The sequence below is a fragment of the Daucus carota genome, chromosome 7, assembly GCF_001625215.2.
Source record: "Daucus carota subsp. sativus chromosome 7, DH1 v3.0, whole genome shotgun sequence".
Taxonomy (NCBI): domain Eukaryota; kingdom Viridiplantae; phylum Streptophyta; class Magnoliopsida; order Apiales; family Apiaceae; genus Daucus; species Daucus carota.
Window position 1 is genome coordinate 32,254,535 of NC_030387.2, and position 22,050 is coordinate 32,276,584.

The 22,050-nt window shown below is 33.9% G+C and overlaps 3 protein-coding genes across 5 annotated transcripts; all 3 read right to left on the minus strand.

The window, feature by feature from the left end:
* Nucleotides 1–425: 425 nt before the first annotated feature.
* Nucleotides 426–8,001, minus strand: LOC108202326 (calcium permeable stress-gated cation channel 1). Of its 2 annotated transcripts, none has more exons than XM_017370714.2 (12): nucleotides 7,717–8,001; nucleotides 6,704–7,059; nucleotides 5,959–6,108; nucleotides 5,316–5,451; nucleotides 4,477–4,578; nucleotides 4,275–4,394; nucleotides 4,014–4,094; nucleotides 3,222–3,562; nucleotides 2,580–2,825; nucleotides 2,032–2,356; nucleotides 1,620–1,853; nucleotides 426–923 (listed from the first exon to the last, which is right to left on the minus strand). In XM_017370714.2, the coding sequence occupies exons 2-12, from the start codon at nucleotides 7,015–7,017 to the stop codon at nucleotides 654–656; spliced, it is 2,319 nt and encodes a 772-aa protein (XP_017226203.1). In that variant the 5' UTR covers nucleotides 7,018–7,059; nucleotides 7,717–8,001; the 3' UTR covers nucleotides 426–653. The 2 variants fall into 2 exon arrangements, with proteins under 2 accessions (XP_017226203.1, XP_063938311.1); XM_064082241.1 differs by lacking the exon at nucleotides 7,717–8,001 and adding an exon at nucleotides 7,380–7,489.
* A 1,483-nt stretch (nucleotides 8,002–9,484) lies between these two features.
* LOC108202934 (chitin elicitor receptor kinase 1-like) lies at nucleotides 9,485–13,886 on the minus strand. The gene is made up of 12 exons (XM_064081768.1): nucleotides 13,122–13,886; nucleotides 12,744–12,777; nucleotides 12,650–12,657; nucleotides 12,379–12,540; nucleotides 11,973–12,175; nucleotides 11,574–11,663; nucleotides 10,999–11,095; nucleotides 10,760–10,911; nucleotides 10,594–10,685; nucleotides 10,339–10,477; nucleotides 10,109–10,207; nucleotides 9,485–10,028 (listed from the first exon to the last, which is right to left on the minus strand). The coding sequence occupies exons 1-12, from the start codon at nucleotides 13,753–13,755 to the stop codon at nucleotides 9,864–9,866; spliced, it is 1,875 nt and encodes a 624-aa protein (XP_063937838.1). The 5' UTR covers nucleotides 13,756–13,886; the 3' UTR covers nucleotides 9,485–9,863.
* A 4,538-nt stretch (nucleotides 13,887–18,424) lies between these two features.
* Nucleotides 18,425–21,838, minus strand: LOC108202129 (F-box/FBD/LRR-repeat protein At1g13570-like). 2 transcript variants are annotated; one of them, XM_017370512.2, is made up of 5 exons: nucleotides 21,690–21,838; nucleotides 19,602–20,342; nucleotides 19,292–19,447; nucleotides 18,987–19,022; nucleotides 18,425–18,886 (listed from the first exon to the last, which is right to left on the minus strand). In XM_017370512.2, the coding sequence occupies exons 2-5, from the start codon at nucleotides 20,331–20,333 to the stop codon at nucleotides 18,575–18,577; spliced, it is 1,236 nt and encodes a 411-aa protein (XP_017226001.1). In that variant the 5' UTR covers nucleotides 20,334–20,342; nucleotides 21,690–21,838; the 3' UTR covers nucleotides 18,425–18,574. The 2 variants fall into 2 exon arrangements, with proteins under 2 accessions (XP_017226001.1, XP_017226000.1); XM_017370511.2 differs by having other exon boundaries at nucleotides 18,491–18,886; nucleotides 19,602–20,352; nucleotides 21,690–21,822.
* Nucleotides 21,839–22,050: the final 212 nt, after the last annotated feature.

Below are 22,050 nucleotides of genomic sequence, written 5' to 3' on the forward strand. Positions count from 1 at the left end.
AAGAGAAATCGTGAGAAGATCAATTTTGATCATATACTCTAGTTGAGCTATAAATATGATTGAGATAAATTTTGTGAAGTTCAAAATGTTTTAAGTTATATGTCAACAAGTCATATTTTGAGCTGAAAACATAACACGAGTTGCGTTTTGAAGTTAAAATATTCTTTCAGAAGATGACATTAAGGCCTATTTGTCTTTTTTCCGAACAGGAAGGCTGCTCTGCCATCGTTCTTTCAAAGTCTAGAACCAGTACAAATAGTAAACATAGATGAAAGTCTATGACTTTCTTATCATTGTTGTTAAATTCGTTTTTTGGAGATCTTTCACTATGACATAGCCATAGTCAATAATTTGGCGAGCTCTTGGCTGATAAGTTCTATTTACATCTCACTCTGAGGCTTAAACAGGGAAAAGGCTCACTTAAGTTCACAAGAAGTAAGGGAAAAGGTCTTTAACAGGGGCTACAAATCTTTAACATTAGATACAGTTAAGTGGGAGTTTGCCTCTAGATTTTCTACATTTTAATTGAAAGATTTACATCTATATCACGAGGTATAGGACAGAGCCAAGATACATTTTCACAGTAGGCTAATATTGTGCCACATTGTTGCGCGCCTTCACTTCTTTACAATCCATGCAAAGTGCACCAAAAATTAAGGTTTGGAATATTCAGGAAAAACCTCATGCATGGATGGGGAAGAACCACCACTCATCTTGCTTGGAGCTGGTGTATTTCTTCGTGACTGTCGTTTTGTAGGCACCAGCTCTTGCTCCCATTTCTCATGCACTTCAATCATGTCATCATCCGAGTCTGAATCATCACAAGATTTGAAAACGGGGTGGATGTAAGCATTCTGAAGGTAGCCCTTTAAGTTCAGATTTGGCTCCCTTGCTCGCTCCAAAGTATCTTTCATCATGGCTTCCTAAGATCCAGCACATAACCAAGAAAACAATTATGCAATCTGAGAACTGAAGTCCAAGTTTATTTTAACACAAATGACTTGCAGTGTTGCAGTCAAACAAGTAAATACATTTTCGGCTCCAAATTTAAGTGTGAGGATCCAGAATGAGATTTTAAAAGATGGTAATTCGGCGCAAATACATTCTGTGCTGAATGGGGAGAAAGTGTAATACTTCAGATATAAGATCGATAAAACCAGTTGGCAGAGATGAATTCTATTTTTTAACATAACTGTCAACATGGAATTCGATAAGAGCCAGGAAATTTATATCAAGTACCATGAATCCACAAATACAAACTCACAGAATTATGCAATCACAGACAAAAACATGAAGTAACTATTATTAATGCTAGGTAAGCAAACCATATAGTCCTTGCAACAAAAATCAATAGTTGTTATGCTACCAAAGGTGCCACGTTTACTTTTTCTAACTTTACTCGAGTCAGCTGAAAAGCCTTGATGGAAAATTTGGACAAGTAGCTTAGGAGTTGAATTTACTTGTTTTAGTATCTTTTGAGCATGCTCTCTTAGAGAGTCATTATTAAATAAGAATAAAGGACATAATTTAAACGTATGCTGTCTCATACTAGTCTGTAAAGTTAAGCGCAAAGATGTTATCTAATATATATACGTGGACAGAAAACCAGTCATAGATACCTGCAATGGGTACTTGACGAATGCAGGTTCGTAGCGACCTTTGCAGTACCGATGGAACCATATGGTAAGAACGGGAAGCACGATGAGAACTGGTGTTGATTGAGCTTTTTCTTTGGTACTCAATAAGCCCATAAAGAGGAGTTGGGAGATTACTAATGCACCAATTATACGTCCGTGGACATCAGGCCAAAATGCCCCAGCACTTTCATACTCTTGGTTGTAGACATTTATGATCTACAAAAGTAAACAAATTTTAATTGGGAAAGCTAATGGATTTAAAGAAGGGTGTGATGACATACTTCAGTAATCAAACTGAGGTCATTTTATATTAAAAATTGCACATGGCATACGCAATATAACTTAAAGAGTAGTTGCAATCCAACATGATAAATAATAGTGCAAATTTTCTTACCTGATGACGAAATACAACAAACGCGAAGGCAAAGAAAATCAGTATAAAAGGGAGCAGCAGTGGGGTAACAACGGCATAGACAAGGCCTATTAGAAAGTACAACTGTATTTGAGGTTCCCCAGTGTCGAAACCCAGACTTCCGGGATCCATTGCCTCCTCTCGATCCTTTTCAGTTTTCACTAAGAAGGTGTTCTTTAAGTGGTAGAATATCAGGGGTTTTAACCTTAATATCTCTCCAGCTAGACCAGCCCATCCATCAACCATTATGTATGTTATGAAGAAAGTTGCTTTCATAGGGATAGCCACACCGATGGTTGTAGGGATACTGCAAAACCAAGCACCTTTCAGTCCCTAGAAGCTCAAGTTTAACAATCTGCCATTACTGATGACATAAACTACAGTGGAGTAATATGAAACGACCATGGAACCAAGTAGTTAATATGATAGAAAAACATCAGGTGAATATGTAGCACGTGACAGCCAATACCAGATAAGGACCAAAGCATAAGACATATTTACTGAATTATTTACTCATGAACGAGACTTACTCTTGTGCTGACTGATGAATAAAAGTATGTAGCTGTTCAAATGCAGCTCCTGCAACTATGCTCCCAAGGAAAACATTTACAAAGTTAAACATATAGAATCTGGACGCGGATCTCCTCTCTAAAGCGGAAATACTCAGCCATCCTTCAAACTTGGACATTATCATCAATATAGTTGGTAAGAGTATAAGGAAGATCTTCAATGCTATCCCAGGTAGAAAACCTTGTATAAATGACTTGATAAAATCGCTGCACAGGAAACTTCCCATTAGCAGAACTACATTCACGATCAAATTTTGTGTTCCTCATTCCCATAACCAATAAACTAAGACAAAATTACATGGAACAACTTAAAAATTTTATTTGATTAGACTAAGCACTGGTTGAGATTGCGTTTATTATAGAGTTAATTGCAAAACACATCCCTTTACTTCGGACCAATTGCACTTTATTACCTATACTTTAGAAAACTGGCAATACAACTTTTTCTTTGGAAAATTTGTTTGCTTCAGAGGTAAGACACCTCGATCACTACATGCAATTTTTATTTGTTGAAAGGCAGAGAACATTCAGTAATATTTACATCTCGATGCTAAAAAATCTAAAGAACTAGTTTACATTTGGAAAAGGTATTACGAAACTTACGCTTCAATTACAGGCTTCAAAAATGGTGCTGCTTTCTCAATACCCTCAATATTTGCAAGTGATTGCACCATGGCTATAGGGATCATGAAGAAGAATGTCAAGAAAAAGAACGCAACTGCAACTATTAGTCTGTTAACAGTCAATTGAACATACGGAACTGCCAGGTTTGGCCAATATACATCACGAGGCTCTGCAGCCCACTCTGTTAACCACATAACTGGATTTCTACATTGTTGCGTCTGGGCACAGACTGCAGCAGCCCAACGAGTTTTGAAGGAGACAAATGCTGCTGGCATAATAGCCTTAGGATCATTTGTTACACTTTCTCGCTCTGCAGCTATCTAAATTTTAAATGGACAAAAATATAAATTATATTCTTGTAATGCATATCAAGAATCTTAGGGACATCGGAATACTAATGAATAATTTCTTAAACTAAAAGGAAATACATTGAGAAGCTCCAAGATAAATGACACTCCCAAAATTGTAGAAAGTAAGAAAAATAGATCACAAACTTTCTTCTGAACAAGTAGCGTTACACCAAGCCTATATAGACTTAAATGAGAAAATACGTTTTAATATTGGGCCTTACTTTAGGCACTTACGTTTTAGAATTGTGGAGACCCTACTTTAGGCACTTTTTAACAATAAAACTTGTATCATTTTGAACTTGTTGAACAATTTTTAAGTTTCAATAATGCAAGATGCAGCGGCTTCGTTGTTCACATACTTTCCCGAAGGTAAAAGAGCAAATTTATATTAATCATAATAAAAATAAGAATAAATACTTACTTCTTTAGACAATTTCTCTATTTTTGAGGTGTAGTAGTCAATTGAATCCACTTTTGCTCCCCAAAGTCCTAGAAAACCAGTCTGTCAACACCAGAGAAGCATTGCACTTCGTTAAATATTATGCACCTCTACTCCATAAAAGATATATGAACAATTTTTTAAGCTAATTAGCATACTTCAGCCCTGTAACTAAAACTATACTACAGTACAATGTAATATAGTCCTTCATAGGCATCTCAGACTCTCAGTACAGAAATTTACCTTCTTCATGGGACGTTTTGATTGATTTCTAGAATACTTTATTTGGTAGTAGTCGAGCCAATTCCGCATTTTTTTTCTTTTTTCAACTAGTTCAGCCAGTTTATTTGCATTGCACACAACCTGCATAGAGTTTCAGTACTTAGACCAGCATGTGATAACTTACACGTAGAATCTTTCTTCGCTAATGACGGTATCATCCAACCTGATGAGTGAGATAGTGGTCAGGATGGTTGACCAAGAAAAAGTGCTCAACAAGCTCGCTCACCGATTCATCAGAATCTGGTGGTACATTCTTTACAAGAACCTGAGAACAATCAGAGCGGAAATTAAGAGTTAAGAAACATATAGTTAGCTAGTTCCCTTACAAAAACATCAAGTTATCAACAAAGTATATTCCAAAGAGATGTAATTATCACATACACTATATGAACACATGTAAAATCATAGAGAATAATAGTATCTTGTCCAATGTTTACAGAAGCTGCGAACTATAAAAAATCATGTGGCGCATGAAGATTCCTAAGATTATAAATTCTTAGTCACCAAACCTTGAACCTCCATACAGTATATATCAATATATAAAACACAGGCACCCAACGGTGCACCAGTTCCACATGAGAGATCATACTATCTTTTGCTAGATAACGAGGTCTTGTGAAATCACAACCAAAGGCTGATCTGATCAAAAGTAGTGTGCTGAAGCGTATTTCCAATTACTATATCTCTGGACTTGCTCTAACTTTTTAAATTTCTAGCTCCACTTCAGTTACAACCTTCTAGCTCTAATTACAAGGATCATGCCCTCACATAAAAGGCAAGTAATAACCATCATGCATAGAAAAAGAATACATTTTGAATTAATATTAACAGTGATTTGCTAGAAAAATCACAGAGCAGAAACTATCTACAACTTGCAGCAGTCTTGTTAATAACAGTCACAATTCTTTTACAATTTATTTCAGATTGAGAAAACACTAGCTTGGTTATTATCAAGTTACTTGGAATGATGAACGATGATTATTTCAGTGAAGTGCATCATACTGTAAACTGATCTGGTCTGCGCTTTTCTGATGCCAGAAAGTGCAATCGCATGTCCTGAATTTTCTCATACTCCATTTTTAGCACATAACAGGTCCAGAATGTGAAGGCATAGGCCATCACTATATGAGTCCAAAACCTGCAAACATTAAATGAGTATCATTCTCAGTTCTCACCCTCCAAGCAGTTAAGTTCTTGATCTATAATCTAAATTAATATTTTTGAAAGAAAGAAGGAAAAAGGAGGAAGGATCCAATTTCATATATTATAGTAATGGCAGAAGTGTATTACAGCAGTTCATATGTGCCATAAATGCTAACATGTATACCAACTCATTGTGCAGAGTTCCAGATGTATAAGCAAATTGACAGAAATACAGAAGAGGAGGGTCTTACAACAGTTTCATTTTATAATAACAGTACAGCCATAGCTATTACAAGGAATTTAAGAAACCTAATAGGAAATTAGAATGCTCGGAGACTCTAAATATGTAAGCTTATTTAAATTACATTCCTAGCATACAATAGCAGATGCAATTGAAAATATGAAGTGAAAGCACCGCATATATGATAAGACAGTCCAAAAACTACACAATGTAATAATGGTACAATTCATATATTATGCTTAAAACAGACTATGTTTTTACCTGTCTGACCCTAGCGGGATGTTTGAAATAGAAAGTTTATCAATATTGCTGAATGTTACTCCTTTGGTATTCTCTAAAGTGTCATTTGTAACATTGACTGGGACAAGGATAGCCCATGCCAGCAACATTATTGGGAAAAATATTTTGAGCCTGCATTAGAAGTGCAAAATAATCAAATAAAATTATATCAACAAAAATAGTTGAGCAGCAACATAGGAAACAATCCAGGTACATAAGCAACCAAGTCATTAGACAGTTAACCATGCCTATGCACGAGACTTAAAAATTTAGACTATGTAACAAATGCAGCAGATATTAGTAATTGAATTTATGAACAAGTTTTTGTGTTGTAAGGGTACAAACTACAGATTCAAGTCCAACTGGTTACATATTATGCACTATGTGAACCTTGAAATTCAGTTGGTTGCTGAATGCTAATATATCATGTCAGTGTCAAAAAATACTCCATAAATTATGATTCGACATGAGCAAAGGAATGCAAATATTGACAAACACCAAAGTACTATATACCTCTATGTATGTTAATATATGGGATCATGTTTCTGATGTGAATCATGAGAAACTGTCTATATGACATGCTGGCAGATAATTTAGGCCACACCACCGAATAGCCCAAAAAAGGATTTCATTGTTATCATACCATTAAAAAGATTATCAATCAAGTATCTCAAATTTCAGATCCAAACAAGTGATGCTAGATTAAAAAAGGACTGAGGTTACATACCCAAGCAAGTAAATCCTTAAGTACACAACAGAATCCAATCCTGCATGGTCAATAAGCTCGAGTTCTGGCATTTGGAATGCATCAGGCATCCACTTGAGAAACTTGACATATGATTTGATATCTAAATTCACAAACTTGCTAACAAATGTCCCAGACCTTGATGGACTTTCTCTTAATTTCTTAAGATACCATTTCGGAAAATAAACTCTATCGTTGAAAGGTTGAAGTCTTAGTATGGCAAAAGCTATGAGAAAGATCAGCGCAGTGATGATATTGATAGCTGCCGCAAGTCCAATATCCCCAAATGTAGCCATCTGGATCTGGTTCTTCTAAATAAACTCTGAATTCTCCCGTTGCTATTAATAATCACGAACAAAGCAGAAAAGCAGCAAACAATATCAACTAGTGAGAAAACCTAAAAAGTACAAGAAAATTTAAAGGCTAAAACTTTCGTATATGTGAACCCCAATTTTCCTATCCAGAACATATAGTGATATAGATCATGCTTCAATTCCCATACCAAATCAAAAGTGCATTAAATACCAGAAACTAATCTACACCAACCCAACTGACAACTTCAATTGATTAAACCATGTAAATAAAAGGCAACTCCAATTTCGAATCACAAATAGCAAGATCACACCATAAAGAGCTTCCAACATCACTCAAGCCATACCTCTTCAAAAGGCACTGAGGTCCTATAATACAGATTAGATCAGGCAATTTCTTTGCTCTCTTAAATGGCAAAAAAGCAAAACTAGAATAAACATAAAAGTAGCTGAAAATGCACAGATGCACTCATAACTGTAAATTAAATCAAGGGTTAGCCTTAATTACAATAATAACAGTCAGTCTCATGAGCTCTGAATTCTTAAGTAGTAATAAAAAAACCCATGCATGTAAAAATTAAAATTAACCCCATGACTTTAAAAGACAAAGATCAGAACTTTCATGTACTAAACACAAATAGAAAGAGAATAAAGATAACAGTTTAAGAAACTGAGTACTCATACAGTTTCTTAATAAATGCTACACTCCTGAGCTTCCTGAGTGAAAGTGATCAAGACCCCAGTAGATAGTTATAGCAGAAAGGTCTCAACTATGGTGAATATATGCATGTGTGTGTAAATGTCAGTAAGTACAGTCTGTAACTGTTTGAGAAGCTAAGAAGATGTTGAAGCAGTGGTAATGATAAAATGAGAGTGTGGAGTGGAGAGATTAGGAGAGATATTTTTGAGCAATAATAATGACAATACAGCACAAGTAATAATAACAACAAAGGCTGTTGTAACGACCTCATTTACTAAAGGTGTAACAAGCTCTGTTATAACGTTTTGAGGTACTAACATGCTCCATCCGTCCCTCTCATTTTTTTTATGATTTTTTTCACTGCTTGACAATATTTTAAGACTCTTTTAAAATATAATTTCATAACTTATATTTAAGATTTTCTTTTTGTGTATAAAAATTCAAACATCAAATTTTTGTTCAAAAGAAAAAAATTAAAAAATAAGTTCATAAACTATGTTTTCAAGTAGCATTAAAATGCGTGTCAAACTCTCATCTCCCGGATAAACTAACCAGAGGGACATAGGGAGTACTTTTAACTGATAGGTGTTGGCTTGACTGTTATTATATCCATCATTTATGCCGTGTAGCGTTTTGCTGAGGTTAAAACAGTAAAACGCTACATGATCTAACGTTTTCATCTCAAATTGAAAATCTAAATTATCACCGGTATTTGGGACATTTTTTTCTAATCTGTTATTTAGGACATTACTTACCGAACATGTGAGATCTGGAGTCATTTTTCTATAACCGGAGATATGGCTCGAGTGTAATAAAATGATTGTTATAATATTCTCTTTCCGTTTCAAAATAATAGTCGATTTGATTTCTTACATATATTTTTAAAATATATATTATGCGCAAAGGCAAGATTACAAAATCCAGTTTTGTCTTGTGGAACTATTCCAACCGAATTTAAACCAAGAATGAAATAATTGAAGGGTGTGTCGGTAGGACTGATGCTTCTGCTTTTGTTGTCACAGAATCTGGTGGATAAGATTATCACCTTGTGGCTCAGATTTGTGATTATTAGTACATGTTTGGCAGGTGAACAGTACAATCCCAATAATATTACTCTATTTCATTGTTCACGCTCAAATTAATACGGAAAATTATGTTAAAACTTACACAAATATTCAACATGGCTTGAATGCACAAGTACTTTAGCCTTTAGGGCCTGGAGATGACCCGGTTTGGAGTAGCTTTTCTTTCCTTTTTTTTTTTTTTTTATCCATGTGTCGGTCCTGAGTTCGATCCTGACAAAAAAACAAAAAAATTACCGAAAGTTTATGATTATATTGTCGATAAATAAATTATTGTCTTAAAAATCTCTCATTTATTGAAAAAAATTTGATTAATTTAAAAAAATACCCTTTTCTATTTATCGACGACACTCTGATTTGACTGAATATCACCGATTTATCGAAAAAATCAATGATGAATCTCCGACAAAACCTGAATTCATGAGTTTTATGATTAGTTCGAATTCCTGATTTCTACAATCATGTCGAAAATGCATAAATCTAAAAAATATTTAACTAATTAATTTTTGACTATTTTTATTTTCATAAATTAATCATTTATTTCTGAAAAAAATATATAAATATATATATTTTTTTCTAGAGATAAATGTCTTATTTCGTGTTAAACACTTGATACTAAAAGTATTATAATTTAATGAATTTCTCTCCCAAAATAAGTTCTTATTTTCATGATACAAGGGCAGACATGCCTGTATGGCACAGATTTAACATAAATCACCTTACAACTTATGTATTCATTGTTAAAGAATACTAGGTTTTTGGGCCATTACATTCATCAATGTCAAAACTTTTGTCCAAACAGGTATAACTGGCGATAGCCATTATAATTCGTGCAGCTGGTGATAGATTAATATTTACACCTACATTGTCTAAACTCTGATTACTTGCTTTTCTCTAAACACAACCAAGCATTTCAGTTCCAAAGTCTGCACTTCTGGGGAAATGACTATATTTAAGGCCTTCTACAAGCTCTCAGCATCAGAGTTTCGGACGTATAATGCTTGGTAATCTAAGCAGGAATGCAATGCACATGACGATCCAGTGATAAGCTATCTTCCAGACATTAGATTTACAAGATCTCGATCCTTATCTGATGAACTGACATGCCAGTTTCCAGTTCCAGATATAAGTGACATGAGTGCAACGACAACTGATCTCATGCTTGGCCTTAGTACATGATTTTGTTGTGTACAAGCTTTTGCAAGTTGCGCTATCTGGAAATAAGAGGCAGAGCTGCAATCAGCAAGATCACGTGAATTTGTAATTTTGTATTGACTAGAAAGAGTTCTTTTACCTTGCAAACTGAGTCGATGGGGTAGTCCTCACCAAGCCTGGGATCAACCAATTTGCGGAGATCTGTGCTGGGGTCAGGCTGGTTCATAACCTCTTCAAACTGTATTATATATACCAGTATTGAAAAAAATAAAATATAACCACCTGATAATGGTAAAATTTATAATAGGAGAAACATAAAAGGGCAGCACAAAATTTGTAATCACAAAAATGGAGGAAATGAGAAGTAACCATAGCAACAATTCCCAGTGTTCCGGTAGAAACTTCACCAGACTTGCCAATGGCTTCTCTTGCAGATATCAGTTCATAAAATACAACTCCAAAAGCATAGACATCTATCTTAGTCGAAACCTCTCCATACTGAGCATATCTGCAGAAACATTCTTTACTCATACGGAGAAAAATGAAATAGTCTTCTGAAGGAAGAATGCTTGGTCAGAGATGTATAAGTGATAAATGTAATGAAAAGTGGAAAGAGTATCTTACTCAGGAGGCATGTACCCAAAAGTACCCACAAGTTGAGTTTGCAAGGAACCAGTCCCGACTTCTACAAGTTTTGTCAACCCAAAATCAGCAACCTGTAAAATTAGACTGTCTAGTCAAAAAAACGACCAACAACTTTTTTCCCATCTATTAATCTAGTATAATTAACCTTTGCATGTAAATTTTTGTCTAGCAAAATGTTAGGGGACTTGATGTCACGATGAATGTAGGCGGGATTGGTGTGCTCGTGGATATATTCTAGTCCTCTAGCTGAATCGAGTGCAATTTGCAGCCTGGTAGACCATGATAATGGCTCCTTTTCTGCAACAACACGTATTTTAGTAATGGTTAGACTTGTATGGCTGGTAAAAGAAATTTTTGGTACCAGAGTAGATTTCTTATATGAACCTGAAAAACCACGCAGATGCTGGCATAAGTTTCCATTCTCGATGAACTCATAGACTATTATCAAGGAAGTCTCAACAGAATATCCAATTAAACGCACCTGCACTTGATAAGAGTATTTATTTTCTTAAGATGGGAGATAAGAACAGTCGTGAAACCTTCCATGACCTTAAGATATACATTTTAGTATTATGATATACTTAAAAACATGCTTTTAACAAGCTATTATACTTTTTCCACTATAATTGCTAGATCGAACTGCATTCGAAGAGCATCAGGGACACCAAATATAAATATCAAATCATGCAAACAAGTCCCCTTCATGGTTTATATAGTAAAGTCACCATGTTTTGCAGATTGTTTTCAAATATTTTTTCTTATGATGTATGTCTTTTATAAGGTTTAAAGTTATGCCTAGTTCGAGATGTAGGTTTCAGTAGAAGGAGTTACATAATGCAGTGTGATCTTGAAGATGAGATGTTACATTTAGCATGTTTCTTTGACATACAATGACTAACGACAAAATGTACGCTATACATGTATGCAGCATTAAGCATTCGAAAGTTGGTTAACAGTACCAAGTTCACGTGATGAACATTTGTTAGAACCTTCAATTCAGCCAGAAATACTTTTGAAGCTTGCATATCCATCTTTTTGATTGCAACCTTCTGCAAGTTATATACAAATGTAGATAAACTTAACTAGATAGTGTGCAGAACATGAGTTCATCAACATAAATGATCCAAAAGTCAAACCAAAAAATTTAGTTAGTATTTTGCATCACTAGTTATCTTGCAAATATCAGAAATAATAAGGTAACATTTTATTTTGTACTGAAAAGACTTTTAGAACTTCATTAGTCAGTCAGACATTCCTTCTTCCAATTCAGATTTTTCTTTTTCTTTTTTTGGTTAAATACACAATCCTTTTTCCAATTCAGACAGAATATCTTATGATTTAATTGCATAGGTACTGACCTCTCCTCTTAGCTCTGCATAATAAACAGAACCAAACCCTCCTTGACCAATCTTATTGGCCAGGCTGAAGTTGCTGGTGGCTTCAGCAAGTTCATTATATGTGAATTCCAATGATTTGTCCACGGTGATACCCGTAAGCTTTGGCGAAACATCACCTCCGTAAGGACGAGAGCCTAGATTTTTCTGCAAGTCAATTCCAGAACCTGTTGACAACAATAAACAAGAGATTATATAGATACCTCCGACATGATTTTCCCAGTGAGTTTGAGTTACTAAGCTGTGTATTTAACTTCCAATCAAGATATATTGCAATATTATCTGTTTAATAAAAGAATGGAAAGAATGATAGAGTGATAATATATAACTTCATATACATCACTCTTAATTTATTAAACTAAACAATTACCAATTTTATTCTCTATCGGGTGACCATCATAACTTGTTGGGCTAAATGAACTTTCATTAGAATTTTTGCGTCTGTAGACACCAAAGTAGAAACAAGCAGCCAGAGCAAGAGTCACAGTAGCACCTGCAACGGATAGGCCTGCAATGACTTCACCACGTAGTCCTGCCCAAATTGTTTATAAGACTGTAAGATTAAGACAGACGTGAAAAAACGGTGGATTCCAAAATCTACCCTCCGAAGTATATAATATAGTCAAAGGCGAAGTACCAACCACTCGATCTGCAGAATCAGACAAGGAAGATTAGGTATAATTAAAAGAAAAAAAGTGATATTAAAATCCTGAATAACAACAAGTGCTTAGTTACCTTGTTTTTAAGGGAGGGTAAGTCCTAGTTTGATCTGCATTTAATAGACATAAAATTGTCACAAACTTTAGAATATAAACGAACATCAATGACTCAATGTGGTTTTAATTATCCGGACAAGGGCTTCGTAATGTTTAACTACCAACCTATAGTTTCTAATTAAACACATCAATTTTGTTGGAAGGCAAGCGGCCCATTTATTGAAAACAAAGGTGCAAGATTTACACATAAAAATCTAGAGGACCTCGAAACACTACTACCTTAAGTCCCCTGCAAACAAGCTAGGAACAAAAACTAAAGGTACAGCATAAGGAATATTATTACATATCAGATAAAACTTGTAAGAATTCCAAATCACAAAATGATACGAAAAATTACCTTTTCCGGGAATAAAAACCATGCCTTCTCCGCTACTAAAATCCACACCAGGATTATAATCCATCAGCAACTTCTCCGAAAGTTCAACCCCTTGAGCAACCGAAGACAAATTCTCACCAGGCCTCAACGGATACGTAATAAACAACCCATAATCCTTCGAAACCTTCTTATTCCCGCAAGAGCATAGCACCGGAACATTTAAACTTTGGTTCTTTTCAACCCACTGATCAGCATCAAAACCATTAAATTCAACCAACCATTCAACTCTAGTAAGCCTAGAATACACAATATCAGCAACCCTCTCATAAGCATTCCCAGTTTTACTCTTAAACCTAAACTGATGACCAAGAAACTCAGAATCTGAACCCCTTAAACACCCACATTGAAATGGAACATTCACTCTCTGGCCTTTATAAATCTTGTTAAAATTATATATCTGCGGATTATAACCCATGATGTTACTATAATTTGTGTTGAAGGCCTCGGTTAGGAGAGTTAGATTTGCTCCACCCCATAAGTAGTATGAAGCTAAAGCAGTGCATTCACCATGGCACTTCTTGGAATCAACTTTGATGGTGTAAAACAAGGTGACCATGATGAGAAAAGAACACAATTGTGAGCTGGGTTTCACCATTTTTGCATCAAGAAGAGGTGCAAGAATTGAAAAAGATGAGAGCTTTTGAATGGGGAAGAGTTGAAGTGTGAAAATGTGAGGTGGGCTTGTGAGGAAGGGAAGACTGGTTTGTTAGTCTTTGGCAGTAGTGTGGAAATGTGATGGGTCTAGAACTAGAAGTTGTGAATGTGAAACTCAAGACTTTTTGTGTCGTGGACTTTTGTCGTCAATGGGCGATTATTAATATTCTGATTATCACAGTCCGAAAAATATCAGAAATATCAGTTATTAATATTATATCAAAAATGATACTCCCTCCGCCTCAAAAGGTTATATACATTTGTCGTGCACACGGAGACCAAGAAAAAGTGTAAAAAATAATAAAGTTAGATGAAAAGTGGGTAAAGTGGCGGGATCCATTTGTATTTAATTATAGATTTGTGATAGTGGACAAAAGTAGTGGGTGTAATAGTGTTTATATTATTATAAAATGAAGATAGTGGAAGGAAGTAGTTGATGTAATAGTGTTTTACATTATTAAAAGTTGCTATTTTAGGAATGTATAGAAATGATGGGACATCCCAAAAAAAACTGTATAGAAATGACCGGGACGGAGGGAGTAAGAAATATATAGGCGATGACGCGATGTATCGCGTAGTTTTTTGGATATTGATTAAAGCTGTCCAATAAAAAAATTAGACACGCTTAGATTATCCGACATAAATAAATGATATTTTAGTCCATTTTTCTTAATTTTATTATTTTAATATGTTGTGCGACATATGAACCTTTTCATAAAAATCAAGAGATTGTATTCAACTCTCTATAATGTTTTCCTCAAAAAAAAAAAAAAACTCTCTATAATGTTTTAATTCAGTTATATTGTTATATAACAAAAATTATATAAAATAATTTTAATCATGCCAGCCGAAATGACATAAAATCACTAATTATAATTATGTGAAATTTGTTAAACATATTCTCCCTTCGTCCATTCTTTAAGTATACTGTTTGCACGCATTTTGAGTTCCTCATAAAATATAATTTTATAACGTATTTTTCATTTATTTTTTTTGAATAAAAGTTTAAACGTCAAACTTTTTTCAGATTTTTAAAATAAATAAATATATAATATAAGTATACTTTATAATTGATAATGCATACGCGAAACAGGTTTAACTCTGAACTATCATTCTTTAAACAAATATTCTAATTGATAATGCATACCCGAAACAGATTTATGAATAAAAACGCCATGTTAGTAATATATCAATAAATTCCAAATGAAGTCTTTCAATATCCATATCTTCATATCTTGCAATCAGATCCAAGATATGACAAATTAAGAAGTCAAGATAAAAGGAGAAGAGGAAGCCATTAGATTAATAACAACGAGATGAACCCTGAACGAAACGCATTTCAACCCCAGGAGAAGCTCGTCGAAAACGCAACACTTCATTCACCGGTTCCAAGGCTTCACCATATTCAGCATCAAGTGAAATGCTAATCACCTCAAGCAGCGGAGAACGTCCAAGCACAAACTTGACAAATTCCATGTCATGTTTGGTGATAATGTGTGACAACTTTGCTGTTCTAAGATGTTTAAATGTGAAATCAGCAGGACACTGCCTCTCCCAAATGTCAAAATCTGCAGTTCTATAATGAGGAGGATCGGGTGCTTCATCACGACCCTGTGTCATCAAAAGGGAGACAAGATAAGTAAAGGCTAATAGAACAACAAAAAAACAAAAGCCAAAGCCAAAGCATATAACACGACATGTGACTTACATATATATCCCTTTCGTCAAGTGAAAGATCAGGGGACTGCAAGATCAAGTAAAAAAAGAGAACATATCATTTACACAAAATTATGATGTTCACTAAATTCTATATTTACACAAACATATTTTTTATATACTCAAGTTCTCTTTTTAACATCATAATCTAATGGCAATAAAATCAAGAGTATCTACATATTAACCATACATAACTTGAAAACTATAATATAAGATATAATTCAAATCAAATTAAGTAACAAATTTATGTATTCATCATTAAAGAAATAAAATGTAATATTAGCACTTTTTATCTATGTATAACTGCGTGTTGGAGAAGCTTCGGAGTCAAAGTACTTTTGTCTACTTGATTATTTGACACGTATGTTAAAGTACTCCCTCTGTCCCATTTTAACTGATATTTGACTTTTTAACACGTATATTGAGGTATGAAAAAACAATATCTACACTCAATAAAAAATTTCAATTCTTATATTAAATAAAAGTTTAAACTCTAAACTTTTATTTGATATAAATTTTATAAAAAATAATCATGTTTAGATGTAATTTTTTTAGCATCTTAAAATACGTGTAAAAAAATCAAAAGCAGTTAAAATGGGACGGAGGGAGTATTTTTTATTCTTTAACTGGGTGTAAGAAAAACTTAAAAAATTGAGTAAAATAGTGATAGGAAAGAAAGCGGTGATGAAAGTGGAGATGGGGTTTCTCAAAAACGAAATGAGCGAATATCCATGTAGAACAGCGTTTTGGAGAAGCTTAGGAGTTTAGATGGGTTTTTTTGGTGGGTACTCATGGCACATGCTAAGTCCAGAATTTGATATATTTGAGAAGTTTTTGATTAGTGTGGTTGGTATATTTGTAAGGGTCCACCATTATTAAGATATGAGAACCAATTAAAAGTTCTCAAATTTATAAAATTTCGCCCTTGTGCCAATGAACACATACTAAAAAAACCGTTCATTCCATTATACCCGCCTTTTGCCTGGGAAAAAACCTCTGGGAACCACAATTTCAGCAATTTCGATTTTTGACGTGTGTCGTCTAGTACACTTGACCATCATTTTTTTAAATAATTAATTTATATAATAATTTTATTTATTTAAAAGATAATTTTAAATATATGAAACACTAAGAAAACTCATATTTAAATTAATAATATGTGTAATAATAAAAATTAACAATACTGAAATTTATTCTTAATTTAGTCATAAACAACTACCCGAATTAAAACCTAGACAAAAAGCCGATGAAGGGACAATTTAGAAATTAATCCAAATATTAATTGAAACTGATTTAATATATTTTTATATATATACCAATATTTTATCTTATAATATTTATATATTCATATTCTTATATAATTAAAATAACATAATTTTATATATCACGAAAATATTACATATCAGTGCTTTCTCTAGTGCCGGGAAGTGGGAAATATGAGAGCTCTTTTATATGGTCCGTTCACAAATCAAATTAATTATATTTTGATAGAATTTTACATGTATTATATATTTGAAAAAATAATTAAAATTATATCATTAAAAAGTATATTTAGTATATTTTATTATGCAACTTTCAAATTTTAAAAAGTAATGGATAAATAATTTATAATATTTAGTCAAAAATTGGTCAAGACACCTCCTTGATATTAAAATGCACATGTAAGAGAGGACGGAAGCTGTGACGCTTAAAGCAAGGATAATCTCCTTAACATAGAATAATGCTAAGGTTACATATTTGCTTCGGTAAGAAATAACATAATGAGTAAATGTATGATGTATCACAGGTGTTTCGTATTATTCAGTTCAATAAGAAATGCAAACTCCTGTTCTGCATCCACGGCATGTTCTGCACCTCTTGAAGTTTCATCAAGTGTTTGTGGAGTGTTTGACTCTAAAAAATTTCTGACATAAGTATTCGTGCCAAAACGTTGTTCCCAGTAAATAAAACGAATGGAGTTATAGGATCTACGGTAAAAACTCTATAAATTAATAATGTCGGGACTGGAGAATTTTATTAATTTAAAGAGTTATTAATTTATCAAAAAATTAATAATTATTAATTTAAAAAGTTTTTAACCGATTATAGTGTACATACCACCAGACAAAAAGGCAAATTAGTATATGTTTTTAGAATTACGTTGCCGCCGAATCCTAGGAATCAACGTAAATTAGTAAATATTGTGTTGATATGTACTGGAAATCAATAATGACTTTTGAAGTACTACACAATAAATGTAAATGAGAGGAATAAACGTGTTCAATGTACAATATTCTTAAGTAAGTTTGGCATATATAAATTACATGAATGGAAAATAGACAACTACTGAATCATATTTCAGTAGAGTGTAATATAATTTTTCAGTTTCCATGAATTATTAATATATGATTTTCTTGGGACCGAAAATTATAAAGAGATCTCTTGAAAAATTATTATCTTATTATTTTATCGAGTTTTTCAAAATTTTACATTGGCCCAAGTCGGGACCGGACAAATTTATTATTTTAGAGAGTTTATTAATTTACCGAGTATTAATTTATGGAGTTTCTACTGTACTTAACTAGTACTCCCTCCGTCCCATTTTAACTGCTTTTGACTTTTTTTACACGTATTTTAAGGTGTTAAAAAAATCACATCTAAACATAATTATTGTTTATAAAATTTATATCAAATAAAAGTTTAAAATCTAAACTTTTATTTGATATAAGAATTAAATCTTTTTATTGAGCGTAGATACTATTTTTTTACACCTCAATATACGTGTCAAAAAGTCAAACATCAGTTAAAATGAGACAGAGGGAGTAGTTGACACTGACTGGGTCAAATCCCGAAACTTTTTCGAAAATCAGGTCTAACCCATAATTTTGAATCTGAAAATTAGCTTAAATACACTAGCTCAAATGCAACAACTTGACTACACAAGCCCACCACAGCTGCAATCTGTGCTGTGGAATTATTTTGCAAAACTGATTGTTTTCCCGCGTGCAATCTGATCCAAGGAATGACAACATTAAGCAGCTAAGATAAAGGGAGAAGGGAAGACATTAGATTAAATAACGAGGTGAACCCTGAAAGAAACTTATTTCAACCCCAGGAGAAGCTCGTCGAAAACGCAACACTTCATTCACCGGCTCCAAGGTTTCACCATATTCAGTATCAAGTGATATGCTAATCACCTCAAGCAGCGGAGAACGTCCAAGCAAAAATCTGACGAATTCCATTTCATTTTTGCTGATAATGTGTGACAACTTCGCTGTTCTAAGATGTTTAAATGTGAAATCTGCAGGACATTGCCTCTCCCAAATGTCAAAATCTGCAGTCTTATAATGAGGAGGATCGGGTGCTTCACCATGACCCTGTGTGATCAAAAGGGAGACAGGATAAGTAAAGGATAGAACAATAACAAAACAAAAGCCAAAGCCAAAGCCAAAGGATATAACACAACATGGGACTTACATACATATCCCTTACGTCAAGTGAAAGATCAGGGGACTGCAAGATCAAGTAAAAATGGAGAGCACATCATTTACACAGAATTATGATGTTTACTAAATTCTATATTTACACAAACATTTTTTTATATACTCAAGTTCTCTTTTCAACATCATAATCTAATGGAAATAAAATGAAGAGTATCTACATATTAACCATACATAACTTGAAAACTATAATATAAGATATAGTTCAAATCAAATTAAGTAACAAATTTATGTATTCATCATTAAAGAACCTCCTCCTGTATAACATTATATGTGACTTACTGATATTTGAAGTTCCTGTAGATTAGGGGACTGCAAAAGGAGGTGAAGAACATACACCACTTTATCCAAGTCTTCATAATCCATGTTTCCTATTTCAATGGACTTTAGATAATCATATGTAACAGGAACCTTCCGAAGGATATCACCTCTCCAAGCCTGAGCAAAAGGGACATTAGTAAACGAGAGTAAAAAAAGAGTGGATCAATTGTAAACTCGGACTCTAATAGAAAGATACAGAAAATGGAAAAAATAACACCTTTTCCCGATCTATTAAGAAAAAATACGAAGTGACAAAAAGTTAGCAATTTACCAATGGATAGAAACATATGCTCATAGCAACCACAAGTGGTGTGTCTTTAAGATATAAGTCTTCAAAATTTCCTTCCACAATAAGATGCTTCAGATTTGGGGCACGGATGGTCAAAGCTAGCTTGTCCATATTACAAAATTTAAACATTTCAAGAAGGGGGCAGCCTGAAATAAGGTTTTCAATGACCTTAAGTGTAATGGTAACACCATGTAGCTCAAGGTACTTTAGACATGGATATCCTTGAAATTCTACAGGAGGTTTGACAGTAAACGCAGAAAGCATCAGTCTGTTCAGTTTTTGAAAAGTAAATATAATACGAGGTATGGACAACCCTGGGTAATCCCACTTCCATTTATGTCCGGGTACATTAAGAACTAACTCTTTTATATCTTTCATTGATATGACAAGTAGCCATTGATAAATTTCAGTAGACTCTTTCAAGTACGATGCAGAAAGTTTGAACTTCAGAATAGGGCCATCATGAAGCATAAGAAATCGCATGATAAAGTCCACAAATTCTTTCTCAGCAACGTTTTTGTCATCGCGAAGACATAAACTCTTGTCATCATATACGAGTTCTGTCATGGTTTTCCATTGATACCTCCACTTGCTAGACAGAACGCTGGTTCTTACAGCATCCCTTATTGGCAGTTTCGTTAGAATCAAATCATGAATGCTTCGAGGCAGATCACTGATAATATCCTTGCTTGAGAATTTAGTCAATTTACTCATTTTGGATCCCTACAAAAGCCTGAAATTATGAGTAAGAGATCATTTCCACAATCAACCTATTATAAAAATAATACAGTAAATATCTAATATACACAGTCCCTTGCATGTTTTTTGAAAACTGAGGTGATATTAGGAGTGAAGTACAAAAGTTGATATAGTTTATGGCAGCAAAAAGGAAATCCCTGCACAATTTTGACAAAAATAGGACAATATGAATATAACTAGACTAATTAAACCTAGATTCTCTGAGGTTCAATGACAGTCCAAACCAGTAAAATCTAATGTACCATTTGGTTGGAAATGGAAAGAAATCCGTCCTTTGTGACAAAATATTCATAACATGTCCACTCCCCCCTATATTCATTGTGTTTTGCTGACCCACCCTCTCCCTTTGTAACTTAGGCAGTGACTTCACACATGGCTAGCAAACACAATTTTATAAGTTCATTGCAACTTGCATAGGTAATGACTTCCTATCAGAACCCACCAAGCATCTAGGTTTATTCAGTATCTCGACATTCAACCGCAGTGCAAACCAATAAACATTAACATTCCTTTTGCATGGAAATGGAAATAAATCTGTACTTTGTGACAAAATATTCATAATTTGTTCCCACTTTCCCCAACATTCATTACATTCTCTTAGAGCTCAATACTCCCTCCCTTGTCTTCTGACATTTTGACACTTATGTTAAAGTGTTTTAACTATATAATCAAAAATATTATTTTTAAAATTTTATTTTTCTAAATAAAAATATTATATCAATACTTTTATTCAAAAAAAAAGACATACTTTGAAAATAATATTTATAGCAAGCACTGGATATGTGGACTAAAAAATCGAAAGTCAGATATTCGGAGGGAGTATTTGAAAATAATATTTTTAGCAAGTACAGGATATGTGTACTAGGCTCAACTCGACTCCGGCTCGTTTAATTAAACGAGCTGAGTTCGGATAGAGGTTTAGGCTCGAATAAGTGTAAAATTAAATGAGCTCTCTCGCAAACCCAGCTCGTTTAGCTGAACGAGCCGGCTCGACTCGACTCTTGAAATTAAACGAGTCGAGTTCGGGCGGGGATTTAGGCTCATTAAATAGGCTCGTTAAACGAGCCGGCTCGGCACGGCTCGATTAACTTCTGCTCGAATTACGCCCGGCTCGAAACCCGGCTCGCTCGGCCCGAATTACACCCCTAACTGAATACACTACACCTCAGTTTCTATACCAAATATGAATGAATCTCGTAAACAGGGAAAATTAACAGCATACAAGTTTTATCAAAAATACCCAATTCGATAAAAATATACAGTAAGAAACAAATATAATCAAGCGAAAAGAGGGGTTCAAGAAACACATACCAGGGACTAAAGTTAAGCGAGGGGTTCAGCGAAAGGGAGGTAACTACTACTTTTTATCTATTTATAACAGCGAGTTGGAGAAGCTTCGGAGGTTTCATTCAATTGTACCCGTCTTTTGCAATTCCGATGTTTGACGTGTGTCGTAACATAAACTGCCGTGGAGTCGTTCGGTCACACTTAAGAAAAAGTGATTTTTCGTAAAATAAAAAAGTGAAAAATAAATAAATTAATAAATTGTTTTAAAAAAAATAGAAAAAAATTATGATTTTTAACTTCCTAAAGTGATTATACTTCTTTACACAAACGGTCAAGAAAAATGAGAGCGGAAGTTCATTCTGTAAAACAAATAAACCAATCACTT